This window comes from Ceratotherium simum, chromosome 22, assembly GCF_057802395.1.
Source record: "Ceratotherium simum simum isolate JZ-2026a chromosome 22, ASM5780239v1, whole genome shotgun sequence".
Classification (NCBI taxonomy): Eukaryota; Metazoa; Chordata; class Mammalia; order Perissodactyla; family Rhinocerotidae; genus Ceratotherium; species Ceratotherium simum.
Window position 1 is genome coordinate 37,457,913 of NC_141921.1, and position 17,485 is coordinate 37,475,397.

A 17,485-nucleotide genomic window follows, 5' to 3' on the forward strand; every position below is an offset into this window, starting at 1 on the left:
GCCTATCTGCCCCAGGAGACTGTGAACTCCTTGAGGACAGACGCTGGGTCTTGCTGGTCCCTGTGGCGCCAGCCCGAGCACAGGACCCGACCCAGAGCAGGTGCTCAGGGAACGACTGCTGAGTGGAATGGAAATGAGGCCCAGTCTGTGCTCCGAGGAAATGAGCGGCTGCTGGTGTGTCCCTCGTCACTGACACGGCTGCCCTTCAGCAAGGTCTACTGGGGGCAGGGCGCTTCATCCCAAAGGGGGGAATTTGGGAGCATCAAATATGCCTTAAAGGAAATATCTGGGACATAGATGGGACTCTCCTTCCCAATATTATTACCCGTCAAAGAACCTTAGAACCGGATCATGCAGACTCACCCCTCATTTTACGGACCCGAGGCTCAGAGGAGGGGGGTAAGCGAGTCATGCAGCAAGTTAATGGAGAGTTGAAATCAGATCCTGGGGCTCATAACTCTGAGGCTGGTGCCCTTTCTACCAAACTGGTGTGGCTCTCAGCATGATGCTGGGTGGTATGGAAAAGCTTCTTAAAAAATTCAAATAGTCACATGTTTATGTTAATATGAACTAAGAAAAATATATACACTCAGTATAACAAGGCTCTACGTTATACCTTTGCACAAAACAAATCAAAAAAGAGGGAATCAATTTAAATTTGATTTTAAGAAAATGATGAGGTAAATAATAGTACGGACGGATGTAGATATGACCAATGTTGTGAAGGGGTGACTGAAGGTTGGCCGACCAGAAGGGAGCACTCCCACCACCCAGAGAGATGAGACTCATGGGTGACAAAAGCTGACCCTGGGACCCAGGACCCTGCCCAAGGAGCCAGAGTTAGCACCCCAGCGCTGAGATGGAGGCCCCGCAGCCAGCACGGAGGGAGGACCAGCCTGCAGAACACAGCCCCTTATTCAACTGGAGAATGAGTCCTCATTAAAGTCATTTGAGCAGTCAGGTAGACAGAAAGGGGGGTGAATAAAGAAACATCACCTCTGCCAACTTGGAATCTGAGACCCAAGGGGACTGTTGGTGGAGTTTTTCCTAAGGCATCTTTATCCCCAGTGAGCAATCGATCCCCCACGGAGGGTCACACTGCCACTGAGCCAGGAGGCTGGGTGGAGACCCCTCTGCATCGGGGCAGGGCAGATAGCAGGGCTGGCGGAAGATGGCACTGTCCATGGACGGCGTGTGGGCGGGAGGCAGGGGCGCTCTGTCTTGCCCGGAGCACTTTAGAGAATGAGCCAGAGAAGAAATTGCCTCTGGTATTTGTCACAGCAATTTCAGCAAAGTACCCACAGTGTAAGCGTCTCATGAATTCCAACTGGCAAAATTAGTCCTCATCAAAGTCAATTTGAACAGTCAAGGTAGACGGAAAAAAGGGCTGGACAGAGGAAAATAGAGGGGCGCGAGAGAAGCCACCTCAGCCAACTGAGAGGCTGGGAGCTGAGGGGGCTGTTGGTGGAAGTTTTGCCAAGAAATGGTCAGCTCCCTTTAGAAGCCAGCTACTCCCCGAATGCCGGCTACTCCACTGAGACGAGCCCTCTGCCAGTGGCATCGGCACGTTCAGCTTTCAGGTGAGGGATAAAGATCTGGTGGTCCAAAGGGCTAACTTCCTCACTGGGACCCTCCTTCTCCCCCACCTGCAAGGGGCAAGGAGCCTCCAGAAAGAGTAGCTGAGACTTGAAGAGCACCTGCCTCTCCACTCGGAAGGAGGGAGCTTTGCGCGGGTTCATGACTGATGTGGCCCAGGCGGCACATGGTCGGAGCCAGCGGGGATGGCAGGAAAGATGACCTAAATGGATCTAAGCAGAAAGAATCTCTTCGTGGGAAATAGGGTGGAAAATAGACTGGGGAATGACGAATCGGTGTGCCCCGGGGTGGAGTAATCAATCAGTGAGACGGACCAGGGGGCAAGGGAGGTGCAGGGACATTGAGGAGTCTGGAGCAGAGACGACACAGCGCAAAGGTCAATAGCAACAGCAGAGAGCGCAGGCGTTTCCTCTCTGCAAACTGCAATGTTCTCCCTTCAGAGTCACGTGCCCCTGAAAAGCCCGTTCCACCTTCCCAAAGCCCCATATTCATAGGCGACTTTGTGGCTCAGGAAAATCTAGCCTCAGGAACAGGATTGGGCACAAGAGTAGCCATTTCATTACTGCCGTTGTTATTAACATAAACAGTGATCGATTATTAGCACCCCATAGTGTCCCATTTCATCATCACAGCCACTCCGTTGGGTGGTAACACAATCCCCACTGTACAGATGGGGAGACTGAGGCTTAGCAGGATGGTGCTAGCTCTCTGCCGTTTGCGCCCCAGCTCTCTCTCCTCCTCTCTGCACCTGCTCTGTGACTGGGAGGCCGACCTATATGGGCTTCCACTTGGGTTTGATCAACTGGCGGCACCAGCAAGAGACTTGAAGGCAGGAGGAGGGTGAGGTTGGGGTGTCTCTCCCTCTGGCTCCTTACCAGGTCCCCAGCAGTTGGCTGCTTCCTCTACCCAAGGCCACAGCCCTCTTTCCAGTCTATGAGTGATAACGGCTCCCCATGTTCCTAGCCCCCAGGGGCTGCACCATCCCCTCTGGCGTCCCCACACCCCCGCACAAATAGTCCCTTTAACAAGCCCTCCTCAGACTCCCCAGCCGAGCTCGGTATTTCCTGCCGGAACCTGATTGATGTAGAGCAAAGTAACTTGTCCCCACGTCACAGAGCTTACAAACGACGGCACCGAAAGTGGAACCCTACTCCGTCCGCCTCCAAGGCGCGTGTCGTTCCATCTGAACTGGGGTTTCTCAACCGTAGACATTCACACCCGCCACCTTCCCAGATTGGCCATATCCGCGTGCCACCTGCTCCGCTCTCTACTTAACATTTTTCTTTAACTCGACTCATTTTTTACTTAAATAAGCCACTTTAAAAAGAGAGAGAGAATTTAAATCACTGCCCCAAATGGCAAACCAGTCTCACTTGCCTTAAACAGAGGGCGATTGAAAAAGAGTTACAATGAAAACAGAACACTGTTAGTGAAAGTCTTGCTCCCTCCAGCTCACTGAAGGCTTGTCGCCCCAGACCTATGTATGTTGGAAACGGAGATTAGCAAGAAATGGAGGGCATTATAGACATGATTTCATCAGCCTGAGGCTTTCTCCTTGGCACGACTAGAAGGGCAGGATGAGAAAGGAACAGGAAAGACCCTCCCTCTCCGTGATCTCCCTGGTTATTTATTGCCAATGGGCAGGCCCCACCCAAAGAGGAGCACCGCCCTAGACCCGCGCTGTCCAACAGAACTTGTTGCAATGATGGACATGTCTTCTCTAAACCTGTGCTACCCACACGGGAGCCACGAGCCACGTGTGGCTACTAAGCACTTGAAATGTGGCTGGTACTCCTGAAGAGCTGGGTTTTGTTTAATTCGGTTAAATAAAAGCCGAGCCACTGTGCTTAGTTTTCATGTAAATGTCAGTCGTCACACATGGCCACGTATCGAACAGCCCAGCCCTGGGCTGTAAGCCCCATGAGAGCAAGAACTTGCCTATTCATTCTTCTCTGGATGTCTAGAACAGCACGGTGCCTGACCCCCAGGAAGCAATCAATTAATATTCGCTGCACCAATGAATGAGGCAGTGAATGAAAGAATGAATGAATGAATGAACCATACTGCTTCCTGCAACAAGAAATTGCTCTCTCTGGGATTCAGACTGCCCTGGAAAGCACTCAATCGTCCCCATTAGGTAACGGGTATCCCTCCCTCTGCGGCTTGCCTTTCCCCTCCCAGCAGGCTCCTCAGTCAGTGATAGGTCTTAGAATTCGCCTTCTGATGATGCCTCTTCCTCTCCAAGCTGAACTTGAGCTCGGCTCACTTCTCTGCTGCTCAAGAGAACAAAGAAGTCTTTGTGATGTGGGTGCCTTTGCCGCCCCCACCTCACTCCCTCCGCCCTGCTGGGGACAGTAGGTGCCGGGTGACAACTAGAAACTTATCACCCGCTTCTGCAGAACCAGGCACTGGCCTTGGGTTATTGTGTGGCCTGAATACCCATTTGACAAAAACGTGCACCCTCAGGCAGTGAGCACCAGCTCTGGACGTGGATGCCATCCACCCTCCGGCCGCGCCAGCCTCTGCCGTCACCCTGCCAGTGCATCCTTGCCCCGCGATGCCCCCTCCTCCCGCCCAGCCCAGCACGGTGCCAGGGCATCCCGTGATGGACGCCTTCCTCTGGGGCAGCGTTAGGGAGAGAGGAGGAAGAGGTGGTGCTGGGGAGATAATGGAGGCGCCAACGACTGGTGACAAACAACCCCATCGGAGGGGCGCGAGTGCCTCTGCAGAAAGAAACAAAAGGGCAAGGGAACAGCTTGGCAAAGGGACAAAAAAACCCAGTGGCTCAGCTGCCCCTCTCCCTGGCGACTCCCAAGCTGCTCCTCTGATTTATGAGTCTGGGGGGTCGCTCCCCACTGGAGGGCTGCCAAGACCCCCATCCAAGTCTGGGGACCCTGATGCTCCCCCGCGCAAGGCTCTCAGGATGGTGGGTCTGCCTGACTGTGCCCTGGGATGGCCCCCAGGACCTCGAGGGAGAAGGCCTGCCCCCCACGTCATGCACAGTGTGTGCACCCACAGAAGAGTCGGTCCTCTCTCCGGCCTCAGTGTTCTCAGCTTCAAAATGGGGGGAAGGAGATCGTGCAGATAACTGCTCAGCTCCCTTCCTGCTCTGACGCTCTGAAATTCCAAGCCTGAGGACTCATTTAGTGCTCCATGTGGGGAAACCTACAGCGTACCCCCTCCTCCCGGGCATCGGGACTCATAAACACTTCTTCCCCTTCACATAGGGGTTTCCACCACATGGCAGGAAGCCAAGCATCACTATAGCAGCAGGATCCACTTGTCACACACCTACTGTGTGCCAGGCACCACGCAGGCAGACTCCTCATTTGTGTAGCTTACCCTTCCCAGTAGCCCCCACCCCACGAGACCACCATGATGAGCCGCACGTTCAGTTGGAGAAATCGAGGCTGAAAGCAATGAAGAGTTTACCTGAGTTCACGTGCTGGATAACTGGTGGAGATGGGATCTGAACCCTGGTCAGACCCCAGAGCCCATGCCCCCTGAGGAACTAGAAGCTTCTCCACAGGAGAAGCTACTCCCATCACTCTTGATTCAGGCCCAAGGGATATGCTCTGGCTGGAGCAGCCCCATTCCAGGCCGTGCCATCTTGGCAGGGCCTTGGCAGGGGCCTGGTTTTCCCTCCTTGCCAGGTCTGGACACTCCAGGAGAGGCGGGCAGTCTCCAAGTGATGGCATTTCTTCCTGAGGCCATTGTCTCCTTGGGCATCCCAGAGCAATCATTTATAACCCAATGGAGGTTCCAAGGAGTTTCCAGCTTCAGGTGGCCCAGAAAAGCCAAATTAATCTTCCTAGAACATTGCTCTGGGAACTCACTCCTCTCTCTTCAACTGCTCCCCACGGCCCCCGGGCTCATACCCAGACCCCTCGCCCTGGCCCGCAGGCCTCCGCAACAACTCCAACCTCATGCCCAGCTTCTCAACAAGCACCTTATACTCAAGTGAGGCCAGCTGCCTCCCTGCCTCCCAGCCCTCACACATCAGGCAGCATTCAGAGTCCCTCCTCCAGGCCTTTGCATGTGCTGTTCCCCCTGCCTGGGGTTCCCTCCTTACCTGTCAAGATCAAGATCATTTCAATCCCTCAGAGCCTTCCTGGGCCGCTCCCTTTAATCCCCAGGGATTTATCCTTGGTGGCCCTGTACAGGCCATTTATTACATATGATCTTTCATGGTTCTCAAATGCGTTCATGCCGTGTGGGGCTGCCAACACCCCAAAACTCCTTGAGGGGGGGTCTCTGCAAGCCCAGAATGAGGCTGGGGCAGCTGCTCAATTAATGGAAGTGACTGGACCCCCTGACTGGGGGTGAGGGGGTCAGCTTCCAGGGGAGGGAGCAGAAAGCATGAGCCCTCTCTGCATTTCCGAGAGACGCCATGGCCGGCTGAGCCCACCCTGGCAGTCAGGAGGAAGAGAAAGCCAATGACTGAGGGCCAATGACATGCCAGCGGCATTCATGCATTATCTTATTTATCCCCACAACACCCTCCATTTTCAAAAGGCAAGGAAACCACGACTCAGAGAGGTAGTGACTTGCCCAAGGACACTCTGCTAGGAAGCGGCCCTGCTGGGATTCGAACCCAATTCAGATGGGAACCAAAGTACATTAACACCAGGTGGCTGCTCCACAGAGACAGTGATTGAGGAAGGAGGGGCATGCCCAGTGGTGTGCTGGTGAGGGCAACAACCAGTTCTGGGGTGAGGGGAGCCCTGATCTGTAGTGTTTGCTGATTTTTGTGGTGTAAATGCTCCTGCTGTGGTCAATTTCAAGCTATAAACACACAGAGTTGGAAAGAGATGTGCAATCAACGCCCAGCTGCGAATCCAGCTCTGCCCCCCACGCCAGCAGTGGGTCCTTAGGCAAATCACACCACCTCTCTAAGCCTCATTCCACATCTGGAAAATGGGGAGAATACTGGCTCCCAAACGGGAGTCTCTGGGAGGATTTAACATGACTTTATGTGTGAACACGGCTGCCACGGGGCTCGGCACATGGTAGCTGCTCAGTGTGTGTTTTTTCCTTCCTTCCTTCTTCCCCAAACCCCCCACCCATCACCAATAAAGGACAGCGCCCCCCCCAGGAGAACCCAGAGGGAACAGGAAGCCATTTGGTCTTCTCCCACCTTCTCCTGTTGGCTCATTCCCCAGATGCCAGTCGTGATGCCAGTGTGAGTGAGGGTGGGCAGAGCTGGACAACGAACACATCCTCACACTGGAAAGGACTTCCAGAGGTGACCGAGCTGGGCCAGGAAACAGGCCCTGGCCTAGTGTCTGGACCGAACCTCAGGCTCAGGGGAGACATCATTCATTCAACAAACACACCTTGAGGATTTGCTCAGAGCCGGGCCCCAGGCCAGGGCTGGGGGTGCAGGGATCCCGCCTTCAAGAGCTTTCTGTCCAGTAGGGAATCCAACCCATGAGCACCTCCAGCCCCAGAGGAGGGCCGTTTCAACAGGGTTGCCCAAAGTGCCGCTGCCAGCACTCCTGGGGACACCTGGGTCAGCAGGGGTGGGGCGGGGGAGTGTGGAGGGCGGGAAGTGGCGAGTAGAGACTTGGAGGGAGGTTTACGGGGAGTCAAGTGCTGTGCTGGCTGAGGGCAGATGTCTGCTCTTGGAGCCAAGAAAGGGCAGAAGTGGGGGAGGAGGGGGGAGGTGAAGCTAGACCCAGAAACCGCTGAGCAGGCCGAGTCTGTGGGGCAGAGAGATGGCGGGCTCTGGTCTCCAGGCTGTGACCACGGGCACATCTGCATCCTCGCCTGGGGACTGGGGATGTAACACCCATCTGGACGGCAGTGGAGGATAGAGGAGGTCACATCGACAAAGTGGCTACGACAGCACCCAGCTCACAGTGCATACTTTTTGGTCAAAGTTTACTGGCCTGTGAGCTCACGGGGAGCTGGCCTGTCTCATTTCGGACCCCTGTGGGCTGACTGAAGCATCGCAATGGGGAGGGGAGGGAAGGAAGGCTGGGCTTGCAGCCAAACCCAGATTCCAGTCCAGCCACCTCCTACCACCATCTTTTCATCTCCCGAAGCCTCAGTCTCCCTGGTGTCTTCAATGGGTACAAGATAACCACCTTCACGTCTGATGTGAGGACTCAATGGAGCGATGGGTATAGAAGCATTTTGTCAACTGTCGAGTAGTCCCAGCAGGTAGAGAGTTGGATGTCTGGAGTCACAGTCTCTACCACTTTGAGTATCTGAGAGCCTCCAGAAAGACAGATGTACTTCCAGGAGCAGAACTTTGCTAATAGGCAGTTCACCTGTGAAGCCAGCCTAAAATCCGCACACTGTAAGGCTTTTCATTCACTTTTCTGTAGAAAGACATGTACCCAGCCCTCTTCTAAACCAGGATGCACATGTCTAAAGGCCAAAGGTGGCTTATTCATCCAAACAACCAACCTCTATTGAGCACCCACTATGTGCTCTGTGGGGAAGATTCAAGAGCGAGCAGGAACGGATGGGGCCCCTGACTTCATGGAGCTTCTAGTCTAGTAGGGCTGGGGATGGGAGGTTCACGGTGAGACCGGCTCCATCCCCGCTTTTCTCGGGGAGAAACAACTTGGATCTCGGACTGCACTCAATATGGGGCGGGGGATATCTTGGGCCTCCAGGGAAAGACAGGGAGCAAGCAGGTCACCTCCAGCCAGCAGGCCATGACCCATCCTCCAGGTGTTACCAAGAGTGGCCAGCCTGCAACTCTGAGGCTCATCATGCCTAGGGAGGGGAGCAAGTGGGGTCCTTTTCTTGCAAGCGGCACAAATTGATTCTGGACAACTCAAGCCAAAAAAAAAAGTAACTGGTGGGACCTTATGAGGAAGTTTATGGAACGCAAGGTCAATCTGAAGCCCCCGGTGTTGGGAGGACCCACCACTTGAGCTGGAGCAGGTCTGGTGTAACCACGGTTAATCCTGGTAACAACCATCAGAGCCCACAGGGCTGAGCTAAGAGTGTTGCATGTAATGACTCGTTCCATCCAGTCAGCACCCTGCAAGGTAGGCCCCATCATTACCAGCCTCAGGAAACCAGCAAAATACAGTTCCTTGGGGGCCCCCACTGGCAAGGGGGACTTTCCAGTGGTTCTCAGTCTTCCTCTGCTCCATATTCAAATTCCAGGGAGAGTGTGTCTGACGGGCTCATCGTGGGGGTCCCTTACCTGATTGTGCCACCTACCAAGATGGCGTGCAATTGGAGAGGGTACATAATTCCCCAAAGCAAATCTGGTGTGTTGCCAAGAGATGTAGGAATGGCTAGCGGACAAGCCAAACTCCAGATTCCCTTCCTGGGTGTCACAATGTCCTTTTCCGTTCCTTTGGGCTGCTTCTCGGTACACCTCCAGCTCCATGCACGTGGTATCTATTTGCTCCATCTATGGAATCTTGGCCAGTAGGTCTTGGTGATCATGGGCTCCCTCTGCTACTGGACCCCACTGAAAGTGTAAAGGTGGGTTCCAGGATCGCATCCCCTGGTTCCTTCCCATGAACTGCATCCTGAAGACAGACACCTCTTAGGAAGTGATATCATCCATTTCACCACCACTGACATGTACCATTTAAAATGGAAGACTCTGCATCCTCTCGCAAATGGGAGAGCTGCTGCATTCCTCCTTCCAGTGTTGAAAAACTAAACAGTTTCTCCTCTCCTCCGGGAGCAGAAATGTCTCTGGGTTGAACCTGGGTTTGAAACTCCCAGTTCTTCCACTTAAGAAAGATCCTGAGCCTCGTTTATTATTTAAGAAAGAAAAGAAAAGAAGGGAGGAAGAGAGAGAGAAAGATCCTGGGCCTCTCGTCCTCATCTGGAAAACATGGCTAACGACACTGCCTCATAGACTGTGGAGAGCATTTAACGCATAAAGAACATCTACCAGTGTGCAAGACACGGTGGCTATCAGTAATAGGACACGTCCTTCTCCCAGGCCTCAACTAGACTCTAGGGAGAGGTCTAACTTGAGCTGGTCCCACCATGCACAGTCCTGCCTCCAGCTCTTTGCTCATGCAGAGAGCATTTCCCTCCCTAGCCCTCAGCTTATTAACGTCCTCTCTTTACTTCAAGGTCTAGCTCAAGTTCTCCGTCCCCTCTGAAGCATCTCCTTAATACCTCAAGTAACCACTCTTCCCCCAAGAACTTCCTGAAAGGGACATCAGTTCACTTGGTATCTAGCAGGTATCCACAGATTTCCACCTGGATTATCGTTCATCTTTTCAGGAACATGCCCAACTTGTTACCGCACTGTGATGAGGGTCATGGCTGTAGGTCTTTCTCTTTTCAGATGTGCCCTGCCCACAATAGATGCCCATTCATTCTCTCGGTGATGACGAGACAGTGACACCTCCTCTCCCATCTGTGCAGATGGACACACAGGATAATTCTATCTCAAATAGGGTTTGGGAAGGAGTAAAACATCTAGACAGGGGATTGGATACACTGCAACCGTCCATGTGGCTGGAGCCAAGGACGTGACCGAGGTCCATCCTCACTAGGAGACAGCAGAGCACAGAGGGAAAGAGTCAGACAGTTCTGGGTCTGAGTCTCTGCTCGCCACTTACTGACTGGGTGGCCGTAGACAAGTCACTTAACCTCTCTGAACCTCAGTTTCCGTTTCTGAAAAATAGGGCTAATTTTACCTCTCAGAGTGGTTGTAAGGATTAAATGAGTCAAGAACAATGAGCACATGGCACAATGCTTGGCATAGAGTGAGAGCTCAATTAATGTCAGAGATATAGCCACTTCCTCCCTCTAAGTGAGGAATCAATTTTCCACTAAGCTGTAAGCACCATAAAGGCAGGGACTCCCTTCTCATGTTCAGGGCCATGTTCCCAATGCTTAGCACTGCGCCTGGCACATAGGCAGTATACAATAAACATTTGTTGAGTGTTTGCATAAATTCATGCATACATGAATTTCAAGTGGCCTAGGGATGCAGCAGAGGTGGGCAGGGTGGTAAGCCAGGTTAGACACCTGCGTGGATCCTAGGACACCCAGTTCACAAAACTAACCAGCCTCCTCTTCGTTGGGCCTCTGCATTTGGAGTCCTGACTACTGTAACCCAGACACCTGAGCGAGTCACTTCAAGTCCTCCAACTCCTTCCCCTCCACCCCTTCCCCCAACTGTAGTGAGGTTCAAGTGTGTGTGTGACAGGTGTTCTGAAAAGTCAGGGTAGCCAGGCCAGTCTAAGGCATCATTGGTACCTTGCCCCCCGCCCCAGATGCCCTACCCAAGGAAGTCTCTGCAGCCGGAGAGAGGGAAGACGGAAAGGAAGGAGCCGGAGGCTAGACCCAGCAGGAGCTGGAAGGAGCCTGTACTCCTGTCATTAACAAATCTTAAAGCTCTGAGCCTCAGTCTCCTAATCTGTGACAAGAGGAACTGAAACCCATCTTGCAGTGTACAAGAGGGCTGTGAAGAGGCTAGCGTGAGCTGGACACACTGCAGCTGATCCACATAACCGTGGCTCTTCAGGAAACGAATATCCAGCTGTGGTGTTGGGAAAGAAGCAATCTTAGATTCTTAAATTGTTGAAGGAGACTTGTGTGGGAGGACCCCGCAGTGACCAGCACCACTCTTCTTTTGTGCCTACCATCTTTCCCAAGGCATTAGGGAAAGGGTGACAATCAGTGCCCACTCTAAACGGTTTCTCTTACTAAAAAACAGAAGTTTCAGAACCCCTGAAGTGATTTCGGAGGTTGCCTCCAGTTCTAACATTTTCTGCACTTGAAAAGCAAAAACTAGTTCAACCTGTCAGAAAAACTCCGGTTTGCATCTGGGGTGGGAAGAGGGTGGAGTCTACGGCTGGGGGTGGGGCCAGGCGTGGGCGGGGCGGCCCGCACTGGGCAGGGCTCTTAAATTGCCTGCCCGGGGCTGAGCGGAACCGTGCTGTGTCCAGGCGCGCGATGGGGGTGGGGAACGGGATGAATGTATAAAGTCGTCACGCCAGCTCGCGCGCGCACAGCCCCCGCAGTCTCAGTCCTGCGGCGGCCTCGGCCCAGCCGAGCCAGCCCCGTCATCCCGCCCGCCTGCTGACACGCGGCTGCAAAGAGAGGACTGGGGGGCTTCTGGCTGGGGCCTTTACTCGCCCTGACTTGGGCCTGCCCACCCACTACTCTTCGAGGAGAATTTCCCAGGGCGAAAGAGGCAGGTCCAGGAACCACCCTCTTCCCCCTCCCCCTCCCGTCCCAATCCCCGGTGCCCCCTCTGTCCCCCACCACTACACAGGCACAAGTGCAGGACCTCCTCCCCAGAAGCGCCCGGGCCAGGTAAGCACAGGGCGCTGCTGGGTGCTCTGGGAGACCAGAGAAATGTGTCTCCCCCCTGGAGAATCAGATACTGGGGAGTGGGAAGCCAGGGGCAGGACTTCCGGTCCAGCCAGTCCTGTATTCAGCGGACTCCTTTCTCCTCCCAATTCACAGACACACCTCTCCAAAGTTGAGCCCCTTTGCCCTGCGACCCATAGGGACAGACTAGGCGAGGGCGCACTGGCCATGCCCCTGCCTAGGAGTGACCGCCATCGCCCCCCACTGGGCAGGCATGTTTCTGAACGCTTGCCCTGGATTCTGCTCTCCCCGCCTCCGAGGCAGCCCCTGGCAGATGGCCCGGCAAAACCAACTGCCAGGTGCACGGCTCTCGTCACATCCACGAAGGGCGCCCTCCTCCGGCAAGCCGGCCTCTTGCATCTCGCACGGACTCGTCTCGTACCCCCGCCCCCTCGTGGGCGCTGACTTAGAATCGGGAACGACGGACCCCACCCTCGTGCACGCTCGTCTCCTCTGCGGAGAAGAGAGGGTTCCCTGGCGGCCCGGGACCCCCGCCCGCGCCCCAGGCTCGGAAAGTTTCCTGTCCGCGATCCCGGTCGGCGCTCTTCCTTCACCCTGAGCAGCGGAGCTCAAAGGCCACGCCGGCTTCCCCGACCCAGATGCGCTCTCCTCCGGCGCCCGAGCCCCCGCCTCCCGCAGCCTGCAGAGGCGGGCGAGGGGAGCGGAGGCGCCGGGACGCCGGGTCGGCTCTCCGCAGTTCGGCAGCCCGGAGAACGCTGCTCGCGGGTTCTGGGGAGAGCTTGCAGGGTGGGGTCTTGACGGAGCGGGGTTTCCCACCAGAGCCTTTCCCATCAGTCGCCGTCCCCACACCTGCCGCGTCTCTCTGTTCTGCGCATTCCGGGGGAAGGGATGCTCCCTTCCTGCCTCCAACCTCCAACCCCCGCTCCCTGCAATGTCCAGGTGAGGGTTCCAGTGGTTTTCAACAAAGCCCAGTGCCCTCTCGGTAGCGCTGGAACCGGACCTGCCCCCCTACCCTCCCATATAACCTTTCCCTCTAGAGGCATCCAAGGGAGGGAGCCCTCACCCCAAAGTCGGGGGGAGCTTTTAATCCGCTTTGGAAAGTCTCTTGCTCCAAGGGTAGGGGGACAAAGTACAGGGCTTGCGTTCCTTCTGGGCCACACCAATCCCTCCCCCTCCCTGCCAGCTGGACCACCATTCAGACCCAAATTCTGCGGCTTCTCCCATCCGCAGACCCAGCACTCTCCAAGGACCTCGGGGTAGAAGGCAGTGGGGTTATTTTAGGAGGGCACCCCTTCCTGGCAGGCAGTCTCAGAACCTCGCTAGGCTCCCGGTAGGACAAGGCATATGGCAGAGGACAGAGTTGACCCCCGCCCCCATCTCGCTGTTGGGCTACGGTCACAATGGCTACTTTTTGGCGCCCCCGCGTCTCCCTCTCCCTCCGCGGTGAAACCAGGCTGTGATTCCAGTCGGGCTGGTTCTGGGCACCCAGGTTTGGCACTAGGTTTAGGGGGGAATCGAGGACACGGACCCTCTAGTCTCCGCGCCCGCGGCTCTTCGCTGGTCCTGCCTCCCTCCCGCCAGGCTCCTAGCCAAAGCGTCGGCTCACTGCCCGAAAGGTGCCGGGGTCGCCAGGTTCGGCTCTGGCATCATTTAAGACCCACCAGGCTGCGGCGCCCGGCGGGAGGCACCGAAGCGGCTGTGAACCCCGGACCCTGGAGCTGCGGAGCCACCGGTCGGTCGCTCTGTGGACCCCGCTCAGCTTCAACCCCCTTCCAGCCGGCTAAGCCGCGCCTGGGACCAAGTCCATGCGGGACACACATAGACTGCTGCTCACACTTCCTCAGCCCCTGCACGCCTCCATACCTCCCTCCACACTAGAACCACACGCTCCATCGCATACACACACACTGCCGGCCCACGAAGCAACACAACCCCCATGTGTCTGCACCTTCACACATCCTAGATGCACACACTCCTGCCCAAGTGTCACACTCTCTCCTCCTGTGTTTACATGCTCCCCACCTCCCCAATACTGTCATCAGCTGTCACACACCCCTAGAGAGACCCGCACACTTGGGACATGCGTGAAAAGCCACACCTCACATACTCACCACCCTTTAACACGCTCACACATACAATGACACAAACTCACACACTTCATATCCTCACCGAGAAGCTGGCACCCGCTCACACCCCCAAACACTCACTCTTTCTCACACACACACCTCCGTGTAACTGACATCGACACTCAAACACCCCTCCAGACACTCGCTCACTCACACACCATCACACACACTCACATCTCTAAATACACTTCCGCACCCTCTCCACACAGCTCCTTCCCGGACACCCTCAGACATAGACGCAACAAAGACACACGCTCGTACACACACACACACCCTGGCACAGACCCACGAGTGCTCTCTCCAAAGGAGGCATCCTCCCTCCTCGCCAAGCCGACCAGCTCCACATGCCCCCACGCCAGGACCGGTGGTCGGACCCAGAGCCTCTCCGGAGCGACCCCGGCCCGCGCCCTTCCCCGCGGTCCGCCCCCGCGAGTGTCCCTCTCCGGGGCTCCGGCCGGGCGCCCGCGCACTCACCGCGCGCCAGGTCCAGGATCGCGGCGAGCAGCAGGCAGACGCAGCCACGGAGGCTCGGGCCGGCTTGCATGGTGCCCGGGAGCTGGCGGCGGTGGCGGGGCGGCGGCGGTGGCAGAGGCAGCGGGGGCGGCGGGTCCCCTCGCCATGGGCTCAGGCGCGCTCCTGCCTCCGGCCGCCGGCCGAGACGGTGGCTGGCAGCGCGGGGCGCCGCGGGGGCGCCCCCATGCCGCCGCAGCCGGGCCGCCCGGGCGCCGGGCTCGACTCGGCTCGGGCTCTGCGGGGCGCCGCGACCCTCGCGCTGGGGGCGTCCTCCGCGCGCCGCGGCTCCCGGCTCTCCGGCTCCCCGGCTGCGCGCGGCGCCCACCGCGGCGCGGAGTCGGATCCGCTGCAGCGCCGGAGTTTGGAGCCGAATCGCGCTCTCTGCCTCGCGCTCGCCTCTCTCGGCGGCGCGCCCGCCCCCCTCCCCGCGCCCTCCCTCTGTCCCTCCCCCTCTCCCCGCCCCCCGCCCTCCCCTTGCCGCGCTCTCCGCTGTATTATACAGACTTTTCTTTAATCCTTTCTGGGCTGTTCGGCTCTCGTCCGCTAAGCCGATTTATTGCAGAGAGAAGGAGAGCTCACCCCCTCCCGGCCCCCCTCCCCCTCCTCCCTGTCTCCCACCCCTCTCCTCCCCCCAGGTTCCCCTCCTCACTCACAACTCGCTTGCTGCCCTCAGCTGCTTAACCCTCCCCCAGCAGACCCAGCACCTCTGCCCTCCAGAAGCCAAGCTCCATCTGATCCCCCTCCACCTAATCCTGTCCCTGGGATCACCCCCCGCCCCCCAGTGAGGAGGGAGGCAGCCTCGCGCGAGAGCAGTGCCCTCCGCAGAGCAGAGCAGGCAGGGTGTGGCGCCGGAGTACTGGCCTTGCCACCTCTTAATGCCCTTAGAAGGATTAGTGGCCTCAGTGTTCTGAAACTTCCCAAATTACAGCTGGTTTCCCCCAGGAACCCACAGAGATGGGATATGCTTTGTCCTTTCTTCCAAGAATAGCCACATTCTTGGATCCAGCCAGGAATGGGTAAGGAACTGGTTGTTTCCTCTTGGGAGAGACCATGTTGTCACCTTTTTGGCAGGCCTGTCGCCTTTTCTCCCCAGGCCTGAGGAGTGGGGTTTAGGACTTGTATTTAGGCATTATCCTCCCAACAACACACACGTGCATGGGCGCACACACACATACCCCATTGAGCCTCAGGCCTGGCTGTGGGCCTCGAGGTCTCCTAGGAGGGGAGAGGTACTCTAGTCCTTGGAGTGGGCTGAGGGTGAGGTTAGATGGGGAAGCTCAGAGAATGGAATTTCACCCCTGGCAGGAGATTGGCAAGCTGCGGCCTAGAAAGGCCAGCACAGCCAGGGACAGAACTGGGCTCAGAAGGCTGTTGCTCTGTTTACCTAGACGGGCAGTGGGTACATACCCAGTCCCGTCTCCAGCAGCCCTTTGAGGGGGTGGAGGGAGTGCGGTGGGCAGTGGATGGTTGCTAAGCTCTCTCTTGGCGAGCCTTGTGCAGAGATGCTCCGTGGCAGGGAGCTGCTCCTCTGTCGGCCCTCTCCAAGCCTCACCACAGCATGTCCCAAGGCAGCCGTGCTGCGGCTCACGGCCGCCCACCCCGGGGGGAAGGAGTGATTTGCATTTATGAAGATCTGAAGGCATACGTTCACCTGACAGGCGAATGATCCTCTCAGTAAAATAATAATAATGATCGTAATAAACCCTTATAAATAGGTGTTTGATTACAGTTTGTCCCTATGTGGGAATTTTTTTTTTTTTTTGAATCAGACTAATTGGCTGCCAGGCTGATTGGGCTGGATCTAGCTGGAACACTGGAGTCTTAGGACCTTTCTTCTCCCTTTGGCTGGCTGTTCTTTGCTCCCTCTCACCCTCACCCACCTGAGTCTCCCCTTCTCCAAGTTGCTGAGGGTTAGCTTGAGGTCACCTCTCCCCCACAGCCTCTTTGTGGGCTGACTCAGCCATGCCATGGGGCACGGTCCATGACTGCCTCCTCTCTGCCCACCCCCCACCCCCCACCACCTCTGGCCCAGGAAAAAGCTAGCAGAACCCAGATCCGTCCCAGGTGCTAGGCACTCTGTGGAAGGGCCTTCCTGGCTGGGAAGCTGCTTCAAGCTGGGAGGACCCTCATGTTGATCTGAGTTCCACAGGCAGTGCTGTGTGGGCATTCCTGCTCTGCAGGCCCGGGCAGGTGGACAGGCAATGGTTCTCCAGGTGAAACCCTGAACAGGTGAGGCTTACCATCTGCACTCACTGCAGCCCAGCCGCTAGAGAGGAGAGCCAGGGACCAGGTGGGATTCCAGGGCCCCTGGGTGATCCTTTCTCCCAGCCCAAGTCCATACCAGCTGGGAAAAGAGACCCCCCACCAGAGAGCACCGGGAATGGGCTAGACAGTCACCTCCATTATGCCAGCTGTAAATAACACCTGGGAGAGGTGGGCAAGGAGGAAAGGAAGCCTGCTGGGAAAGGGAGGGTTGGCTTCTAGGGCCAAGGATTGGTCCCGGGGTTGGAGACCTCAGTTAACCCTCCATCAGCCCCAGGACTTCTGAATCACCCACACTCTCTTTTAGCACCACCCTATATTATAATTACTGGTCTTCCTAGTCAGTGCCTGGCACACAGTTGGCACATAGTAGGCCCTGGCACATAGTAGGCCCTCAATATTTGTTGGATGGATGGATGAATGAATGGATGAATAGGGGCAGGGCACTTGGTCATATCCACTCCACTCCTCAGCTCCTAGCACAAGGCTGGCAGGTGCTGGCAGGACTTAATGTCCCACGGCTCCTGTCTCCTAATGGAAAGGCTGCCAGCGGCAGGGCCTCCACTCTGCATTCCTGGCACTTAGACCCATGCGTCACGGCGGGACATGCCTCCTCCTTGGGCACCAGCTGGGTAGGAGCCCTGGACCTCCTGACAGCCTGAGGACTGGCTGCCCCCAGCCTCCCTCTGTGGCAGTGAACCTTTGCA

General features: G+C 56.5%; 1 protein-coding gene across 1 annotated transcript in view; it reads right to left on the reverse strand.

The window, feature by feature from the left end:
* Positions 1–14,547, reverse strand: part of IGSF21 (immunoglobin superfamily member 21) — a 245,715-nt gene extending 231,168 nt beyond the window's left edge. Inside the window, exon 1 of the mRNA XM_087445817.1 lies at positions 14,478–14,547. Within this exon, the coding sequence (XP_087301943.1) occupies positions 14,478–14,547 (70 nt within the window). The remainder of the gene's footprint in view (positions 1–14,477) is intronic.
* Positions 14,548–17,485: the final 2,938 nt, after the last annotated feature.